The 20,259-nt window shown below is 35.2% G+C and overlaps 1 protein-coding gene across 6 annotated transcripts in view; it reads right to left on the bottom strand.

The window, feature by feature from the left end:
* Positions 1-20,259, bottom strand: part of DPP8 (dipeptidyl peptidase 8) — a 51,523-nt gene that overhangs the window by 18,384 nt on the left and 12,880 nt on the right. For all 6 annotated transcript variants that reach the window (XR_011144428.1, XM_068965241.1, XM_068965238.1 and 3 more), the window contains exons 4-14: positions 19,142-19,315; positions 18,144-18,312; positions 12,301-12,411; positions 10,824-10,952; positions 10,218-10,279; positions 8,453-8,553; positions 7,503-7,680; positions 6,457-6,616; positions 3,745-3,824; positions 803-955; positions 417-552 (exon numbers count right to left, since the gene is read on the bottom strand). Coding sequence is in view for 5 of the 6 variants with exons in the window: in XM_068965241.1 (XP_068821342.1) it covers positions 417-552; positions 803-955; positions 3,745-3,824; positions 6,457-6,616; positions 7,503-7,680; positions 8,453-8,553; positions 10,218-10,279; positions 10,824-10,952; positions 12,301-12,411; positions 18,144-18,312; positions 19,142-19,315 (1,453 nt within the window). In the remaining variant the exon portion in view is untranslated. The remainder of the gene's footprint in view (positions 1-416; positions 553-802; positions 956-3,744; positions 3,825-6,456; positions 6,617-7,502; positions 7,681-8,452; positions 8,554-10,217; positions 10,280-10,823; positions 10,953-12,300; positions 12,412-18,143; positions 18,313-19,141; positions 19,316-20,259) is intronic.

Below are 20,259 nucleotides of genomic sequence, written 5' to 3'. Positions count from 1 at the left end.
ATTGGAGGTTAATTACTTTACAATATTGTATTGGTTTTGCCATACATCAACATGAATCCACCACAGGTATACACGTGTTCCCCATCCTGAACCCCCCTCCCTCCCTGTACCATCCCTCTGGGTCATCCCAGTGCACCAGCCCCAAGCATCTAGTATCATGCATCGAACCTGGACTAATCTTGATTATTTTAATCTTATTTTCAAAAAGGCCTTCCAGTCTTTCTCCTGCCTGGAGTAAGAAGTAACCAGCCTTATTTGATAACTGATAGACTAGGCGGGATGGGATCAGCCAGCAGCCGAAGGACAGGCAGTGGTGAGGGGCGGGAAGGCTCTGTCAGGAAACGTGGACCTACGACATGGGTTTAGAGCACTAATGTACTAATCTCGCTTAAGATAGGGTTCAGGAGAATGAGTACCTGCTGAATCCAAGAGCGTGGCCCAGAATTCTTTTGTTTTGCAGGTTGGGTCATCGTCAGGACTTGACAGCTTGTAAAGGGACACACAGTGTGGGTTCTTCTGGTTACTATACTTACTTATAAAGAAGTCACAATGCTAGAAAAAGGAAAAACAATTATTTTTCCCCCAGGGAAAACTAAAAAAAGGTTATCTGTTGCTATATCTGCATTGATGCTACAGCAGGAGTATAACAGTCTGACCATTTATGTGAATATATATACAATGCTAAAGTTAAGGCTAAGGTTTTTATAGGCCATTTCACTTTACACGTTACTAAAAAGGAGTATTATATGAGCAGAGATTTTTTTATATGACAGGAAACCCTTTTCAAACAGGGACTTAATACCCGGCTGATGCAGCAAGAGTGTGAATAACCACGGTCAGTCAGCCTCGTCACCTCTCCAGGATTTACATAACTGACCACATACAGGTGATGTTCTAAAGGAGAGTCTTTGGTGCCTTCAAAATATACCAGCTTTCTGACTTCATCAACCTGGATCTGTCAAAATAACAACATAAAAATCAGTGCTAGTATGACCTTGGCAAGACCAGTCAATTTTACTCAGAATCATCTGAGTCACACTCTGACTTGTGCCTCTCTTTAAAAATTTGTCACAGATGTTAATAAGCTTGAGTTGGTTTTGTTCATGTCTTAATAGATCCTGTTCAGAAAGTTAAAAGGACGCCCGAGCTGCATGCTGCTGCTAATTTCCTATATGGTAAAAAGTGTGCTTTTCTTAAAATACAAAAATTATTTCATTAAAACGACTACCCTTTACAGAGAAAAAATATCTATATCACAGCTCAGGTCAACCATTCATGCACACCTAAGAGAGTCTAATTTTAGCATCCTGTCTATTTCTCAGTGCAGCAGTATCTTAGGCAGTGTTTTTTTTTTTTTTTGGTCTTTTGTACAAATTTGCAAAAATGTTTTATCTATTGGGTTGGGGAATAACTCTACTCAATCACTCCATCAGTTTTAATACTGGCATAGTTTATAAATAAGTATGAAGGATCTTTTAAGTCTTCATTCAGAACACAAAAAAACTGCCAATACACTCACAGCTGAATTCACTTAATATTCCTCCCAAATTACAGTGAGATTCTAAATAAATGGCTTTTATTGTTCCTTTTCAAAATCTTCCAGCAGCCTACTCAAATAATGTTTAATAAAATCCAAACTTTTATACAGAAAACAAAGGTGTATTTCTAAAAGCAAATACTTTTAGATGCCACATTTTCTTCAAGAAGCTTCTTAATCATTGTAAACATATTTTAGCATGCATGGATATAGAAATAAACACAGTTGACATTAAGTAAGGCCTATATGACATAGAAAGAATACAAAGGATAAGAGATGGCAGAACAAACTTTCATGAAGCTTCACAGGTATGTGTTAATCTGTGTAAAAGGTCAGGACTGGTTCTGCTCTTGACTTAGCAGTTAGAAGTCAGGCCTTTCAAAACTAAATAAATAGTTAATTCCTTATTCCCTTTTTCTTTGTTTCATGTAACAACTTTACATCAGAATCACCTGAGGGGTTTGTAAAACAGATTGCTGGATCCCACCTCCAGACAACTTTCTCAATTCAAGAGGTCTAGGGTGGGCCTAGTAGTTCTAAAGTTTCCAGGTGATACTGATACTTTGTGGTCTAGTGACCACACTTTGAGAACCCTAGTGGCTAACAGACTTAAAAGCCTCAAAGATTTACTCAATTACTGGCATTAAAAATCTTTGGGTGAATAGGTCACCTACAAAAGTAGAAAATGGAAAGATAACTTCAAAAAAAAAATAACGCAAGAATAGAGGGAAAATAGAAGAGTAAGAAAGAGAGATCAATATATCACATAAACAGGCATGATAGAAAAGAGCTGATGCACATTATAGCAAGTAATAGAAAGACATTTAAGTTGCCCAAATAAGGTTCAGCTCTGTATAATTTTGGGGTTTCCCTCAGTATTATCCAACCATTACATAGCATGAAGTTTATATTAGTGTAAATTTTTATTATCAGAACTTAAGAATTCCACTAACATCTGACAGTAATATTTAAGGGTCCCTAAACAGAAAAAAATATATTGAATATATAACCAGAAGGCCAACTGACACTGCCAGTGGAAATGAGACTTTAAAGGTCGCCTAAGTTATAGGCGACCTATATATCCTATTATATCCTGAAGTTATCACACCAACAAAAACAAACCTGGGGTCTGTATCTTCATTCGTTCTCCTTAATCATCTAAGGAACTGAGTGACTTCTATAGTAGCCAGTATACATAATTCTTCAATAAACTTCTCAATCAATTTGAGGAAATCATAGGCCTTCACTAAATCCTGGTAGCATACCTCAACTTAACTTTATGTATCACACATACAAAGGATGGAGCTCTTAGAGATCTCGTGAAACTGACCACCTAACTGAAAGCTGAAACAAGCACAAGGTACTATGAAAGGCAAAAGAAAAAAATTAGAGTTCATTGAATTGCTATAGCAAGCCATATGCCAACAGTGAAACAGAGAGTGGACTTCCTCCCTTCCTTATCAATCTATGCTCTGTATAAATGTCCATTATAATTTGCAAGTGGTATATGAAACTTTAAATTTGTGAGATAAAACAAACAGGCGAATGGAAGAGCATCACTACCTCAGGAACTGTAAACGCACTAACGCAGAAATGACACAAGTAGTCTATAAGAGATTCAGAAATAATTTTCAAACTATATCCTCACTCACTTTTGCGAGACTTGAAAAGTATGGACCAGCCCATTCCTTACTAAGACGCAACACTGCATCTAAAAATGGTGACCTTTAGTAACCAGAACACATCTAATAAATGGGTGAGATTTAGAATTTAAACTAAGATTCTCCCTTTCCAACAACTTGGGTTTTTTGAGGCCCTAGCAGTATTTTCGGAGAAGGCAATGGCACCCCACTCCAGTACTCTTGCCTGGAAAATTCCATGGACGGAGGAGCCTGGTGGGCTGCAGTCCATGGGGTGGCTAAGAGTCGGACACGACTCAGTGACTTCACTTTCACTTTTCACGTTCATGCATTGGAGAAGGAAATGGCAACCCACTCACGTTCTCGCCTGGAGAATCCCAGGGACAGGGGAGCCTGGTGGGCTGCCGTCTATGGGGTCGCACAGAGTCAGACACGACTGAAGCGACTTAGCAGCAGAAGCAGTATTTTCAAAATACTGGGGTCATATGAAGTTGGACTATCGATTTTCAGTACTGCATACACACAGCTGATGTTGACTAAACATATCAGTAGAATAAAAGAACATACATTAGATCCATGCCGGCCAAGAACTTCCCATTCACCACTGGTAATTGCTATTTCCTCTTTGATAGGACACTTGAAATCACCTAAAGATAAATATAATTATAGTTCAGTACTTTACATCAGACTATAATCAAATGAAACAATGAAAAATAGTATTCTAAACCCTCTTTTTCAAAAAGGGAACACTGAAAAAGTCAAAGTTATGTCTAGAATAATGAAAATCCTTTGGAACTAAAGAGAGGCAGTAGCTGCACAACACTGACTGTACTAAATGCCACCATTCATTCTGGACATTCCCTTTAAAATGGTTAATGTCATGTGAGTTTCACCTCAACATAAACTCTACAGGTAAAAAAATTCCAAGTATGAGTCTTCATAATAGTAATGGAATGATCCATGTAACTAAAGTTAAAACAGCAAAATACACTCTTACGGTAAAGACAGAAAAGAACTCAAAAGCACTTGTATTCCTAGACCTTTGGTTAGACAGACAAAAACAATCTAATGCGTCCAGGAGGCATTTCTTCTAGAAATGCAACAAACTACTTAAGCCAGAGAAGGAAAATTTTAATACAACTGTTTATTATTTGCAAAAAACAAATTGAATATTACCATAGCAAATAACAACATGTTCCATTTATCTTTGTAAGATTCTGTCTTGGTAGATGAGGCTCTCTCAGTGGCCTAAGGAGAAGGTTAAAATAAAAAAAGAAAGAAACCCCTGCTCTCTGGCTAGCTACTGCCAGCTCTGGCTCTCAAAGTGATAGCTGAGAAGAGGCTGAGATGATATAGGATCTTAAGCAGGGTCCTAACTCAAGTTAAAAAAAATAGACTCATTTTCTTTTTCTTAGATACAAAAATTCAACTTAGTACTTTAAATTTTATCACCAGAAAATAAGTATTATTTAATATATAACAAATACTAATTGTTACATATTATAGCCACTTATGGAAGAAAAAAGAGGAGGGAAGAGGAAAATAAAATGGACATCAAGGAACAGGACGAAGATCTGGAGCAAGAAAGTCTAAGTAAAAAGGAGGGAAATGGAAAGAGGTAGACAGGTTGAAGGGCCCAGAAGCAGACACTGAGAGGAACAGGGGCTAAGTGTTCTGAAAAGAATGTCAGATGAGGTGACAGTGCTTCTTATTCTTCAATACGAGTATAAAATTTTAAGTTGTCTTTTAATCCTTGTCCCAAGAATGTTGTTTTAGTCAATTACTATTCATAGCTCTTTGACCAGTCTTCATCACTAAACTTTCTGGAATCTCTAAGTAGATTTAACTTCTGAACAACAGAGGAACAAGTAAGAGCAATTTCACACCAAGGGTCAAATTAAACTAAGGCTCTTAGGGAAGAAATCTCCATCTTGGATATACAAGATCTAGTCTGATTAAAAAAAAAAAAATTCATGCTAAGAGAAGGAGCAAGTCATAGGTAGTATTCACTCTGCTGTCCTCAATTGTAGGTCAGTGTTTCCCAAATAAGAATGATGTTAAAAGGCATGTTGAAAAAACAAATAATCCAATTAAAAAGTCCACAAAGGATTCAAATAGACATATCTCTAAAGAGATACAAACTGGCTAAATAATATGATGTTACTAAACACTAGGAAAATGAAAATCAAAAGCACAACGATATACCACTGCACATCCATTAGCATGGCTCTTACCAAAACCCCGCCAAAAACCAAAACCAAACCAAAACAAACAAAAAAGGAACTACACCCAGAAAACAACAAGCGTTAGCAAGGATGTAGAGAAACTGGAACTTCTGGGCACTTTCTAATGGGAATGTATGAAGGTGCAGCTGCTATTGAAAGTGTATGGTGGTGGTTCCTCAAAAAACTTTAAAGAATTAAAATACTAAGCAATTTCACTTCTGGATATATACCCAAAAGAATTGAAAGCAGGGTTTCAAACTGGTATTTGTCCACTCATGCTCATTACAGCATTATTTAAAATGGTCTAAAGAAGTAACCTCACTGTTAATAGACAGATGAACGGGTAAACAAAATGTGTTTACATGTACAATGGATTATTATTCAACCTTAAAAAGGCAGGACATCTGACACATTCTACAATCTGGACAAACCTTGAAGACACTATACTAAATGAAATAAGCCTGTCATTAAAAGACACATACTGTGTGATTCCATGTATACGAGGTAGCTAGAGCAGTCAAATTCATAAAGATAGAAAGTGGCTGCCAGGGGAAGGAAGGAGGAAGGAATGAGAAGCTATTAATTATTTACCACTAAATTGGATATTACTTATTGGACAGAATCAGTTCTGAAAGACGAAAAAAAATCCTGGAGATGGATAGTGGTGACGGTTGCAGAACAGCAGGGAATATACTTAATGTCAAGAAACCACACACTTAAAATGGTAAATTTTGTTATGCATATTTTACCACAATTTTTAAAAAATGGCTATGTTGAGTCTGTTAATTTATAAATGGCAGTAAAGCATATAGCATAACATCATTAAATGTCCAGTATTCTAAAACAAACTCTGTATTATTACATTAGAAAACCATGCTCAGTCTTTTTAAAAACACAGAAGTATCCAATGCACTATTTCATTTTTTCTAGGCTTACGCATTTTCCTTTCAGCCCCTGGTAGCCACTTTCTATGTCTATGAATTTGACTGCTCTAGCTACCTCATATATACCCTCCCACCTTCTGCCTCTTTTTAAATAGAAAATAACTTCTTACTTGGGGCAGGCAGCCCACCACTGGATCGTTTATATTTGCTCTCCTTTAAAATGGATGTGATTTTATATAAGTGACGGAAACCTGTTTTGCATTCAGAGGCAAAAATAAATTCAATTTCATCTTCATGACTTTGGGGAAAAACATGAAAGATGTCATGGATCTGTAAAATAAATAGATTAATTTAGTATATACATAAATGAGAATACTACGCAAACAATTTGAGTAAGCCAGAGAGAAAGAAGAATTACTTGATAAACATTGTCTGAAATATAAGTAACTGTCAGATTATGTGGTATGGTATATGTACAAATTACAGATTTTTCCTGGGCCTTTCATATTTATCTTAGTCAAAGACATCATCTACCAAGAAATAAATGTTTCCAAATGGAGAAAAATGAAAAATACAACCAAAAGCTGTTCCTTACTCACCATCACTGCAATTCTTTGAAAAATGGCACAAAGTTTATTTAATGATATAAATCTTATTACAAGAATTATGAGAAAAAATGTTTTTTTACTTTTCTTTTCTAGAGAGAAATATTCTAACAATTCAAGGGAAAACAGATGTTATGTGTTAGGTGGATCACATGAAGCCTATATGCAGCCAGAGGAGAGTGAACTGGCTTTATTTATTTTGTACCTTGTGTAAGTTTTTTCCTTTAAACTGGAAAATGAAAAATTCAATCCAAAACTGGTATATTTTGGGATAGTTTACAAACTTAAAATAGAAAGTTTTTTCTAGTCAGGACTCTCGTGGTCCTCTTAAGAGGCACTGGTGAGGATGTGTTTTCAATATCTGATGTGTCCAGAAACAAGGGCAATTCAGCATCCAGGGAGATGTCATTGGAATGGCATCGACCTTTCATCTACAAACCATTCCCCATTATGGAACCAACATTCCCATTTGAAATGTTCAAACTAAGCAAATAACATTCAAAATTGCTGTGAACTTAAAAAATTTCTTTTGATAGTTTGCTATCAAGCTTCATTTACTTTAGCATTCTGAGAAAATATTTAAACCAAGTATTACAAGAAAACATGTATACATTTATCCAGATGTCTGTTGTTTCTTCATAGATAATCAGTGGTGTCACAGAGTCAGGCACTGACTCGATGAATCTCTGTCTTTCCATGGCATCATCTTCTACTGGGATAAATAATTCAGGTGAGATCAACACTATCTGTAGGCGAGTTTGGGAGCGATCTAGTAGGATGGCCCATGCACTATTTAAATAAACAAAAGAAAAGAACAAAATAAAGCTCACTTTCAGAAAATGAATATTCCACTAATCTTTCCCCTAGCAACCATCAGTTATTTCTGTAATCAAGTGACAGTATTGTTTTAGTATATGTTAAATTATCACTTATAAACAGCTAATGAAAAGCATTAGTTCATTCTACATTTATTTTTTAAAGTTTATTTTTAATTGAAGGATAATTAAAATACAGTGTTGGTTTCTGCCTTAGATCAACATGGATCAGCCATAGGTACACATATTCCACTTATTTTTTTATAGTTAAGCTTGAGTAGAGGTTTTAAAAGTAGTTTTCTTTAAATTTCCAAAATCACAGATGGCCTTTGAAATTATTTTCTCCCTTTAATGTCAACAAATGCCAGCCCCATGAAAACTCCTGTTGTCCACATCAGACACAGGAAATACATGTACATCTTCACATAAGGCTGTACAAATATTTTTGCTTAAATTATACAATTAAAAAAATACATATACTTACATATGAGCCTGAAAGTCCTACTTTAACCACAAATAACACTGTGAAACTGTCACTGGCTAAGTAAGAGACAGACATAAAATGCAATGCACCTATGCTTATAGGATTACAAGTCCACTGAGTTCAGGAAAAATTCTTTGTGCAGAACTAACTACCTTGCGAATTTACATGTGAAAACAGCTCCAAAGGAAAGGAAGGGCCTAACAGCACAGACAGTTCTGGGTCCTAAATTATTTGTAAAGAAGTGACAATTTAACATACGCACTATTTTCCCTCTGGAGTCCATCCAGCTCTGGCAATATATTCAACTCCTTCAAACAGAATCTCAAACGGCTGAATTAGTTCCTTATCTATGACATCTATAATCTATTGAAAAAGAAAAAAGGGATCTAGTTACAGAAGACTGATACTGGTCTACTTAAAGCACTATCTTTAATAGCATGACACTTGTTCAGTCTTAGGTACACAGGATATAGCAAAACCAGCAGTAAGTCATGGGTTACCTTTACTGGTGCTCTTTATGTCTAAAAAAGTTCTAACTAAAAGAATCAGCACAGTCTAAAAGTTTTTTTCCATGAGTTTATACTAATAGAACTCTTGATAGTAACTGTTAAAATCAGATTTTAATCACTTTATAGACTTCAGTATCTAAGAAAAATAGTAGTCTCTAGTCCTTTACATTTTAGTGTAAAATATTATATGTATAATATATTAGTGAAATGGTCTTGAATAAGCAAACTTTTTTCCCTAAATAGTCTGGCTAACACACTTTAAAATATAAATTTTTAAAAATGAACAAAAGGATCTGAATAGATTGCTCTCCAAAGAAGATATACAAATGGCCAATAAGCACATGAAAAGATGCTCAGCATCATTAGTTATTAGAAAAATGTAAATCAAAACCACAATAAGATACAACTTCAAATCCCCTAGGATGGCTCTAAGACACATAATAACAAGAGCTGAAGATGTGGAGAAGTCGCAAACCTCATACACTGCTGCTGGAAATATAAAGTAGTGCAGCCACTGCGGAAACCGTTTGGAAGTTCCTCAAAAGGTTAAAATACAGAATTATAATATGACCCAACAATTTTAATCCTAGGTATCTAACCAAGAGAAATGAAAATGTATGACTGTACAAAAACTTGTACACCCACATTATTGGTAGCATTACGTTTAGTAACCAAAATTTGGAAGAACCCAAATGTCTAAAACTGATGAGTGGGTAAATAAAATGTGGTATATATCCACACAATAGAGTATTTTTAGGTGATAAAAAGTAGTGAAGTGTTGTTAGTTGGTGCCACAGGATTAGTGCTTGAAAATAAGATGTTAAGTCAAAGAACAGACTAGATACTGTATGATTCCATTGATATGAAATGTCCAGAATAGGTAGATCCATAGACAGAAAACAGATTAGTGGCCGCCTAGGGCTGGGGGCCATGGAGAGGTTTGGGGGATGTGAATTTCCTTTAGGAGTAAGGAAAATGTTTTAAAATTGACTGTGGTGATAGCTGCACAAATCTTGAGAATCTACTAAAAGCCATTTTAAACTTTAAATGAGTGAATTACATTGTAAGTGAATTATACTTCAATAAAGCTGTTTTTAAAAAGTCTAGCAGAGAAGATTGTTTTTTTAATTAATTATGTGTACATTAAGCTTATAGGCCTCTGACTGTGGAAAGCAGCAGTATAAAATACATGAGGGATATTTAATCTAAGACAGACAACTATTCAACACATAGGGTAACTCATCAGTCAATAACCACTATTTAAGAAATACTGATCTGGAGAATTAACAAAGGCAAAGAGGAAAAACTACTGGAAAGGAACGGTAAATATGCATCTCCCCATATTCCTAACTTGGGAACCAGTAAGAAAGTTTTCAAAGTAGAAAATGAGGTCAACCTGAAATCATGATCTACAGATGTCTCAGCAAGTTCCACAAGTCGAAAATATAAGAAAGCATATCTACAATCTCTGTTGACAGACAAATGATACAAAAAGTTAACTCAGCATTTTATACTTACCCTTCCTTCAGCATCAATCAGTATTTCTGACATCTTAAAAGTGACTTTTGGATTTGCTGTGCCTTTAGGAAGAGATATAAACAAATAGTAATAAAAAGCCATTCAAACTAATTTTACCAGATGAATCCTTTTTAGTCACATCAGGAATATTGCATTTAGTCAGGGCTTTATTACATAAAAAACTCAAAATTCTATCTCAAATTCATAATTTTCAATATGACTATAAAAGACGGAGCCAAAAAACATTAGGAATTAGTAGGTAATGAAGGAGAATCCTATATCATTTCACAATTGAAATGCTGTAAATAGCAATATGGGGAAAAAATTGCTAATTTATGAAGATTATAATCCCTTAAAAATCTTTATTTTGTAGCAAAGATACTTCTTTATCCATTCCTTGAAATAATCAGTTTTGTGCACTTCCCTACCTTTGAAATAATTTAAAAGGATCAGCCTATAATTAAAAAAAATTTACTTCAGAGACACTTAACAATCTATCCTTCGGTCTGTGAAGGATCAATGTTAACCAAACTTTAGAATGAATGCAGAAGAATCTTGTTTGGAAAGTAGGAATGAGTGTATATAAACATCAATGGAATGCAGTACCTGTTTTAGGATAACGGAATGAATCTGCTCTCCTTGTTTCCAACATAGGGGATGTAACATGAATAATTTCCACCTCAGATTCATCATTTTCTTCATATAGAATTCTAAGAATTTTACTGCCACTGGGAGCTTAAAAGGAAATTAAATATTGAAAATTTGGGAGCACTATGCCAGAAAACCATCACAATTGACCATTCCCTCTAGTATTCTATTTCCCATAGTAAAAAATAGTTTATGTATAAAATATATTCCCTTTCATGTATGAAAATACTACTAATCTTTGCAGTAGCAAGGTGAGTTACTGCTAAGCCACTTTTATTGGTTAAAGGTTACTATTCTTGGAGATAAAAACTGAAAATCATCACACACACAGAGACACACACACGCACTCTCTCTCTCTCTCTCTGGAAGAAACAGATTTGTGATTTCAGTTCCTGCATACCTTAAAATGCATTCCTTTCAGGAATTATTACACTTACAATATTTGCTATAACAAAATAAACCCCACTTTAAAGGAGTCCAGGTTTTTTTAAATGGTTTCTCTAATTCATGTCATAATCTTGTTTTAATAGCAGAGTTATGGCAAAACATTTTACATCTTAAAATGTCCAAATCTAAGATATGGCTTAAATATAAATACTTTTCATGGTCCCTTAGAGATGTGTTCAGAATGCTACGTGCAATCCATTAGTGGGTCATGAAATCTTTTACCTGGTCATAATCAGCATTTTAAAAATAAGACAAGCAAAAAAAATATATGAGTGCATTACATGTAAGATTAAGCATTGCTTCATGAAATTTGTTTTCAGTTTTATATAGAATATATGTACAATGTATTAGGCTAGAATGTAAAGCAAATTTCTAACCAGATCAGTCAAAAAGTTTGAAAGCTTCTGCTTTAGAGAGCTGTTTCTCAGCTAGTGAAATACTTGTGAATTCACAAAGAAAAAAGGAATTTTTGCCTTTTTTTCCTGATCCATTCATATACTAATTTGGCCATCTGTTCATGCAGACTCTCTAGGCAATCCTATATTTTTATAACAACTCCCACTAAAGGGTGGTATTTTTAGTTGCCACCAACCAGCTTCTAGATGAAAAACTGGCGGGACTTCCACGTGGTCCAGTGGTTGAGACTCTGTGCTTCCAAGGCAGGGCGCATAGGTTTGATCCCTGATAGAGGAACTAAGATCCCATAAGCCGCATGGTGCAGCCATGCCAAGGAAAAAAAAGAAAGAAAAACTGGCAAGGAGAGTTGAAGGACCTGGGGCACTGAACCATAATACAAATAATTGTTTTTTATGAGAATTCATTATGGTGGTATACAGCCTGAATATTCTCAGTAACTACTGGTAGGATCCAATCTTTATCACTTAAGAACCTACTATTCAGAATTAAGAATCTGTGCAGTTAACTAACCAGCAGTTGAATCTCATAATACTTTAACTGACTTATAGTATATTATTTTGAACCCTCTTACTTGTTTCAGCTTCTGGACACCACCAATAACCAGAGTATCTATCAAATTCTTCTTGAAGAACAAAGGTAGCAACTCCGGCTGATCTGGGATCCTCTTCCATGTTGGCTAGCTCTAAACAAACATAAAGGCAAAATTTTCACAGAAGTTCTCATCTTTTCACAGGTACAAAGCAGAATGATCCATTTATTTTGAAAGGCAGCTATAGTATCGTGGTGAACTGTGAAACCAAATGGACTGAATTCACATCTGGACTCCACCATCCACCAAATGCCTGATCCTGGGCAAATCACCTGATCACATTCCGTTGCAGTGTCCCATTTGTACATGGGAATAAGGACCTACCTTATATGGTTGTTATGAGGACTAAATGAGCTATTTTTCATAAAGTACTTACAACAAAGCCTGAACCATCATAGTACGTGCTCCATAAATGTCAGGTTTTATTTTCCCATTTAGCTAGGACCATGGGGAAAAGAATACACGAGAAGGGTCATGGTGCCTTGTAACTCTCCTAAGCCTACCAAGACACAGAATATTTCCATTCTCATGTCCCTTCCCAGTCAATGTCCATTCCTGCCTCAGAAGCACCACTGATCTGATTTCTATCACCAAAGGTTAGTTTTACATATTCCAGACTTTCATGTAAGTACTTTCATGTACATACTTTATGTTTGTTGCTGAGTGGTAATCCACTGTATATCACAATTTTTTTATCCATTCATCTGTTAATGGACATCTGAACAGCTTCTAGTTGCTATAATGAATAAAGATGCTAAAATCATTCTTTTATTTTTCTGACACTAGTCACATTTGTTGGGGTGTTCACAGAATTCAAGTTATCTCTCCATCTCAAAAACTTCACATTCCACAGTGAGTCTGTGTACAAGTAAATATATTCTTGTATAGTTTCTATGAGACTTGATCTTACAACAAAACAGAAGTCTGATACATCAGTTTCAGCTAAGAATTTTATTTTCAATTCTGAAACTCACACATTTGCTCAGAAAAAATTCATCTGAAGCAAACTAAGTATTTGTTTAAAAATGTTATTTATCAATTGATAAATGTCACTTATCAGTTTATAAAAATGTAAGATTTTAATCTTATTTGATGTTTAAAGTTTACTGTGCAGAAAAGGTTTTTGTGTTTTTCCCTGAGATTTCTGATTTTCATTCAAGTTTTCTGATCAGTCAGGATACTGACAGAAGTTTGAATTATCCCCATGGAAACTCTGATATACAATGATAGGGTAAATACTTATAGGTCTTCTGACATTTATTATATTCATAGGTTTCATCCAATCCTAACAGTTAGCTAAGCTATGTGCACTTAGCCAACAGACCAAAATCTGAAAGAGCTCAACAGAAATCATTCTTGTATAAAAATCTTTGTGAACATATGTTTTCATTTCTTTGAATAAAAACCTAGGACTGAAATGGCTGGAATGGAATTTTATGTTTAAATTTATAAGAAACTGCCACATAGTTTTCCAAAGTATCTGTATTATTTTATACACTTACTAGCAATGTATGAAAATTCTTCTCCAATTCTAATGGGTGTATAGTGATATTTCAGTGATTTTAATTTTACAGGTAAGTTTCAATGTATTATTTTTTTCTTATCTCTATTTTCTATATATATTGTCTGAAAAGATTGTGTAATATGAACCAGTTGCTCCTTACCAAAAAATTTTGAGAAGGAAATGGCAAAAGAGTTGGACAGCACTAGTGACTAAACAACAAATATTGGTTTCTATACAAACACATAAAAGAAAAGAAACTGGCACTCTTAACATAAATAAACTACTATATATAAAATATTAGATAAGCCAAAAGGACTTACTGTAAATCACAGGGAACTCTACTCAATATTCTGTAATAATCTAAATGGGAAAATCATTTGAAAAAGAATAGGTATAACTGAATCACTGCTATACACCTTAAACTAACACAACACTGTAAATCAACTATACTCTAATATAAAATAAAAATCAAGTAAGAAAACAACAACAAACTTTTGAGTCCAGAAGTGTTCAGAACACAGAATCTGTGGGATTCTTTTCATGTTTATATATCAACACATAATTATGTCGTATCTCCAGCAGGGTAATCAAATACACTAATACTCCTGCAGCAAATTTAGGAATAGGCAAACTAAGGAGGATGAGGACTATAAATAACCTCAGGTCAGTTCAGGTCACATCCTGCCACCAAAGAAGTTTTCACAACAACTTAATCAAAACTAAGCTCCGTTTTCCGGGTTTCTGAATTTTGTAATTAATGATGTAGCCATCAGTGCTCAGCTTTCTTGGATCATTCAACGACTCCGAAGTTATACCTCCCATACTGTTTCATCCTTTGTTCTCCTATAGATGTGATGATATGTATCAGTCATTTATATCTATCACTTATTACAGGCATCCCTGGTGATGACCTCAATCACTAAGATTAATTAGATGAATAAATGGTATCACCTTGTTCTCCCAATAAGATATGTCCTTTGAGAGTAGAGGTTGGTATGACGTTACTTTTAAGTTTCTCTATATACAAGGCAGAGAATAAGCAAATGCACATGCTGAGTGACTAATAAACCCGTGCAAAAGACTTTCATTTGGAAATTTATTGTGAGAAGAGAAATAAAAGTGATGATGCTTACTCTCCACCTACTTGTCTAAATAAACAAATTTCAGACCCTGTCTAAAACACTTCGCAAATATTAAAACTTCAATAACAACCTATGATGACATGCTATTCATTAACCTTTTCACAGATATGAAAACAAAGATAGGTTAAACAACTTACTCAAAAGAACAGAAGTAAAAAAGAGTAGAGGAGACTCAAATCTAGATACTCCAGTTCTAGATGGTACTTTTAACTACTACTCTAACCCTGAAAATAAAAAATACACCATATACCTACATGCACAGAAAAGAAATTAATAAAAATACTATTATAGTGGGCTTCCCTGCTGGCTCAGTGGTAAAGAATCTGCCTACCAATGCAGGAGACACAGGTTCAATGCCAGGTCTGGGAAGATCCCACACGCCATGGAGCAACTAAGCCTGTGCACAACTACTGAGTCTGTGCTCTAGAGCCTGTGAGCACAAATACCGAGCCCATGTGCGTCACCTACTGAAGGCCACGTGCCTGCAGCCCTTGCTCTGCAACAAAAGAAGCTACCACGATAAGCAGCCTACACATGGCAACGAAGAGTAGCCCCCACTCACCGCAACTACAGAAAAGCCTACGCAGCAGCGAAGACCCAGCACAGCCAAATATAAATAAAACTGTTAAAAAAGAAATGTCACACGAGAGAATCACTTCTCAGATCTGTAAAATAAATTCCAACACACACACACACCCAGCATACACACACATCCAGCAGGATCTCAGTGGTTTCTACTTTAAATTCTGCCAATCTTCACAATAATCCTGTATGGAAAACAATTCTACTGAAGGAAAAAACATACAGACTAAAAACATGCCTTATTTCTAACAGTCACTGTCAAAGCAGTCCCAGCCCCAAGTACAATAACTAGTACATAGTGAGTCTCTAATGTTTGTTGAAACCATGAACAAATGGCTAGGATTTCCAACCCAGATTTACTAACTACTAACCTAAACTTTGTTTTGCCAGTGGTAGCTGTCCCGACTTCCTGACTCCAGATGAAGACTCATTAAACACCAAAATATGGACATTTTACTTAAAAATTTCCCTACTCCACCCCCTTTTCTCTATTCTACACTCTAGTTTTAGGTTGTTAAAACCTGGGTATTTACAGTATTTACACGAGTTAAGCTTTGCCCTCTCTATAGACTTGCACTTTTCAAATATAACTTTCACAAACTATTCAGAACAATTTATCCACAATATGACTCTGACCACACTACTCAACTGCTAAAAGCTTTTTCCAGTGAACCCCCATATCATGATAAAGGCCATGTTCATTTACATAAGCAATTGTCCACCCTTCTCCTTGCCCTTATGTTCCAGCCTCATCTTTCTCTATATCTTGACTCATACCTCATGCTTTAGGAGCGTAGGACTGCTTCTAATTCATACAAACTATGATGCCTTCTGCATCAAGGCCTTTCCAGGCTGTCCTCTTGACTGGAGTGTACTGGCTAATGTACAGTCACTAGTTGAGAGCAGTTTAACTGTCATCTCTGGTGGCTCAAAGGTTAAAGTGTCTGCCTGCAATGTGGGAGACCTGGGTTCGATCCCTGGGTCGGGAAGATACCCTGGAGAAGGAAATGGCAACCCACTCCAGTATTCTTGCTTGGAGAATCCCATGGACAGAGGAGCCTGGTGGGCTACAGTCCACGGGTGGCAAAGAGTCAGACACGAGTGACTTCACTAAGTATCATCTCTTTAGGTAAGCCTCCTGGGACCACTACCCTGGCTTGTACTCTTATAGCACCCAATGTTTGCTATTTATCATTCTGTTTTGTTCTTTGTTTATAAAGTTTCCTGTAGGGCCAGGACTATGTCTTATTCAATTCTGTATCCTTAGTTCCTTCCACATTGTCTGGCACACAGGAACTTGATATACCTTTGTTGATTGACAATGGTTAGAACAGATTTCTTGACTTCTATTCAGTGTTTTAAATCAATGTAAGTTGTTCAGGAAAAGGCTTCTTCTATAACACTGACTATCCTAATGAAAAATCTGTTGCCAATACACTATCATATTCTAAAATAATTTATTAAGGAAGATGCCCATGCCCAATAAATCAGTTTTATGACCATCAAATTATGGGAAAGTTGGACAATAAATTTTTAGAGGGACTGTCCTTCATCATGGAGCTTAACCTTAAGGTCTATTTCCATGTTAAAAAAAACCAAACACTACTTCCCTTCTTTCATTTGTATAAGAGCTTTAGAAGAAAAAGGAAAAAAATCCATATCATTTCTGTGCTTTTAGTGAAAGTGGCTCAGTCATGTCTGACTCTTTGCGACCCCATGGGCTACATATATAGCCCAAGGAATTCTCTAGGCCAGAATACTGGAATAGGTGGCCTTTCCCTTCTCCAGGGGATCGTCCTAACCCAGGGATCGAACCAAGGTCTCCTGCATTGCAGGCGGATTCTTTACCAGCTGAGCCACAAGGGAAGCCCTTTTAGTAGTGCTTAGCATTATTAAAGTCATTTCAATAAAAATTGAATATTTCCAAAACATAGAAAGTTTTATTTTTCCTATTATGACAAAATAACTAAGTAGGCTCTCCAAAAGGGAAAATACATTTTTAAGTAGTTCTTACAGTGTGTATTTTCTGTTTGTTTTCCTAAAAACAAGATTTTTTTAAATTAAATTTTATTTCAATCAGAGAAGTGCTACTGTTGTGCTGTCTGAAAATAACCATTAAACCAAGGTAGCATTACAATGATTCTTTTTGTTTGTTATTTCATTTTTGGTGGTGGTAGAGGTAGTTCTTTCTTCTACCCCATAGGAAATTTTATGTAATCTAGTGTTCTCAGGAACTTGTATTCTTTTTGTTGTTTTAAGCTTCACTATCATCTTTTCTAAGGTTTACTGAGGTATAATTGACATTAAAAGTGCATGCATTGAATATATACTTGATTATTTTGGACATGTGAAGACACCTATAATATCAGCAAAATCAAGACATTAAACATAGCCATCAACTTCAAAAAAAAACAAGTAGCATTCTAGAGGTGATATATACAAGTTTATAAAAAAAGTTATATTTGTTTTTTAATTTTAAAGATTTAAATTTAAAATACAAAGATCATCCAGCATGCTTTTATTTCAAAATGTAAGCAAACGCAAATTAAATTTTAAAAATACTTTTTAGGAAAATTCATTTGAAGAACCTGAATTACCATTGTGCACATAAGTGAGCCTCCTTTCTTCTCTCGTTACAATGTTTGATATCCAAATATCATTGCTATGTATAAAAGCAATCCAGTCTGGATCAGCTGGGCATAGTTTTGGATCCATCCGAATGTTGGGACAACTAGTCTCCACTAAATTGGGCCGTAAGGGTTGTTGCTAGAAAAGTAAACAACATTTAAAGGCAAGTATCAGGCTTATACATATGCATTTACATACATACAATACAGGGTGTTTGCTGGCACCCTTCCTATAAAATGAATAATAATCCCAAGTATAATGTCAACTGTGATAACTGCTCTCCATAAAAATGTACTTATATGTCTTAACTTACAAGAAACGAATCATTTTTTCCTATGAATTAATAAGCTAAGCATAACAGGAATGGAAATAAAGATAATATAACAGCACCTCACAAATTTTGTTGACCAAACCTGTTAAATAGAGTAATTATCATTTGTTGCATACTTTTATTAAACTTCTACGCCTATTTCACTTATTAAATGTTTTCATTTTACCAGTATAAAATAATCTGTTCATAAAATTGTAATGAAAGCTAGAAGCATCACAATTCTATCAGAAGAACAGTTCTAATATCACATGAAAAACTGCCTGGAATAAAATCAAAATTTTAAACTATTTATTGAGATGAATTAAGCTCTTAGAAGAACCATAAAGGGATTGTCTTGTGATATCATTATCTTTGAAAATCCAACTCAGCAATTACACAAAAAATGGCACACTGACTCCCTTTACTAACTCTTCCTACATAACAAGTGTTTTCAGTATTTTAAAATTATATAACTAATGTCACTGAAAAATTATTAACTAAAAATTGGAAATTAATACCCTATTTCCTATTTTCTTTACTACTAAGTTAGTGGTAAAAAACTGGTAAGCAGAATTTTTTAGTTTAACTATCTTTCTGATTTGGACACAAATAATTTTAGGACACCTAACAGTTTATTGAGTAGTAAAATCAACTTACAGTAAATCCTTGTGGCCCTCCATCTTTTACATGGTAAATTCCACTACCAGCTTGAAATAGAAATGTTCCACTTCCTTGGTGATAATCATAAGAAGCAATTCCAACTGTTCCAATGCGTTTTCTTTCCCGTAATAGTTCTTCTTCTCGAGAATACATTCCATAGTCCAGTGTCGCCTAATGCAGAAAGAGAGGTCTCCTATTCCAGTTTTCTGAAAGCCAGCTTTTTGCTTTTATTAACAGCACTGAAATTCTAGTATCTACAGTATTATTGAGTTTACATTTTGAGTGATCCCAAAATTTGTTACAACTTTAAACAGATTAATTTTGGGAAGTCTGCTGGAAAATTTGGTAAAAGGTCCCTAGATGAATACTGCATACATTAGAGAGCAAGAGTTAAGCTCCATCACTTTGTTTTGTTTTGTTTTGTTTTTTAGCTCCATCACTTTGACTTGGCATTCAAGATCTCCTACAACTTAAATGTAATACAGCAGCTCTGCATGCATTTAAGAGGAGACTCTGAAGTAGTTTAACTTCTTCAAAAGTAGTTTTCTTCACTTTCAGAGTAGTAGTAAACCATCTACTTCAGCACTGTGAAGATTAACTTAGATAAAAATATGTAAAATGTTTATTAGCACAATGACTGGCACAGAGTAAAGTTCTCAAACATGAGCTGTCATTAGTACCTTTCCACTACATCCGCTAATACTACTCTAATAAAACCCCAGGTCAGGCCCATCACATCACTGATGTAAAACCCAGTACGTGGTGTTCTGGCTCCCGGCCTTTGTTCCATTTCCCTTCACACGGAGAGGCCATTTTTCTTTCCATCCATCTGAGTTTTACTGTTATCCCAAAACCTTAGCCCTAAATCAACGCTGGCCTGGAAAGTTTCCTAATATTTATATAAGAGTTACTGTCTCTTTTACTCATTTGGCTATAGTTTTGTTTTTCACTTTCTTTCAGTAAATGAATTAAAAAAAACCTTGAGAGCGGAATTTGTCTCATTTTGTTTTCCCACTTAAAGCAACAGCTAAAATCTCCCTCAAAGAATATTTGTAATTAATGATTGATGATGATGAGGGGCCTTCCCAAATTAAAAGTATTATCTGATACATTTA

Source organism: Capricornis sumatraensis, chromosome 2, assembly GCF_032405125.1.
Source record: "Capricornis sumatraensis isolate serow.1 chromosome 2, serow.2, whole genome shotgun sequence".
NCBI classification, from domain to species: domain Eukaryota; kingdom Metazoa; phylum Chordata; class Mammalia; order Artiodactyla; family Bovidae; genus Capricornis; species Capricornis sumatraensis.
The sequence above is the reverse complement of the archived record's forward strand: the minus strand, read 5'-3'. Positions and strand labels throughout refer to the sequence as shown.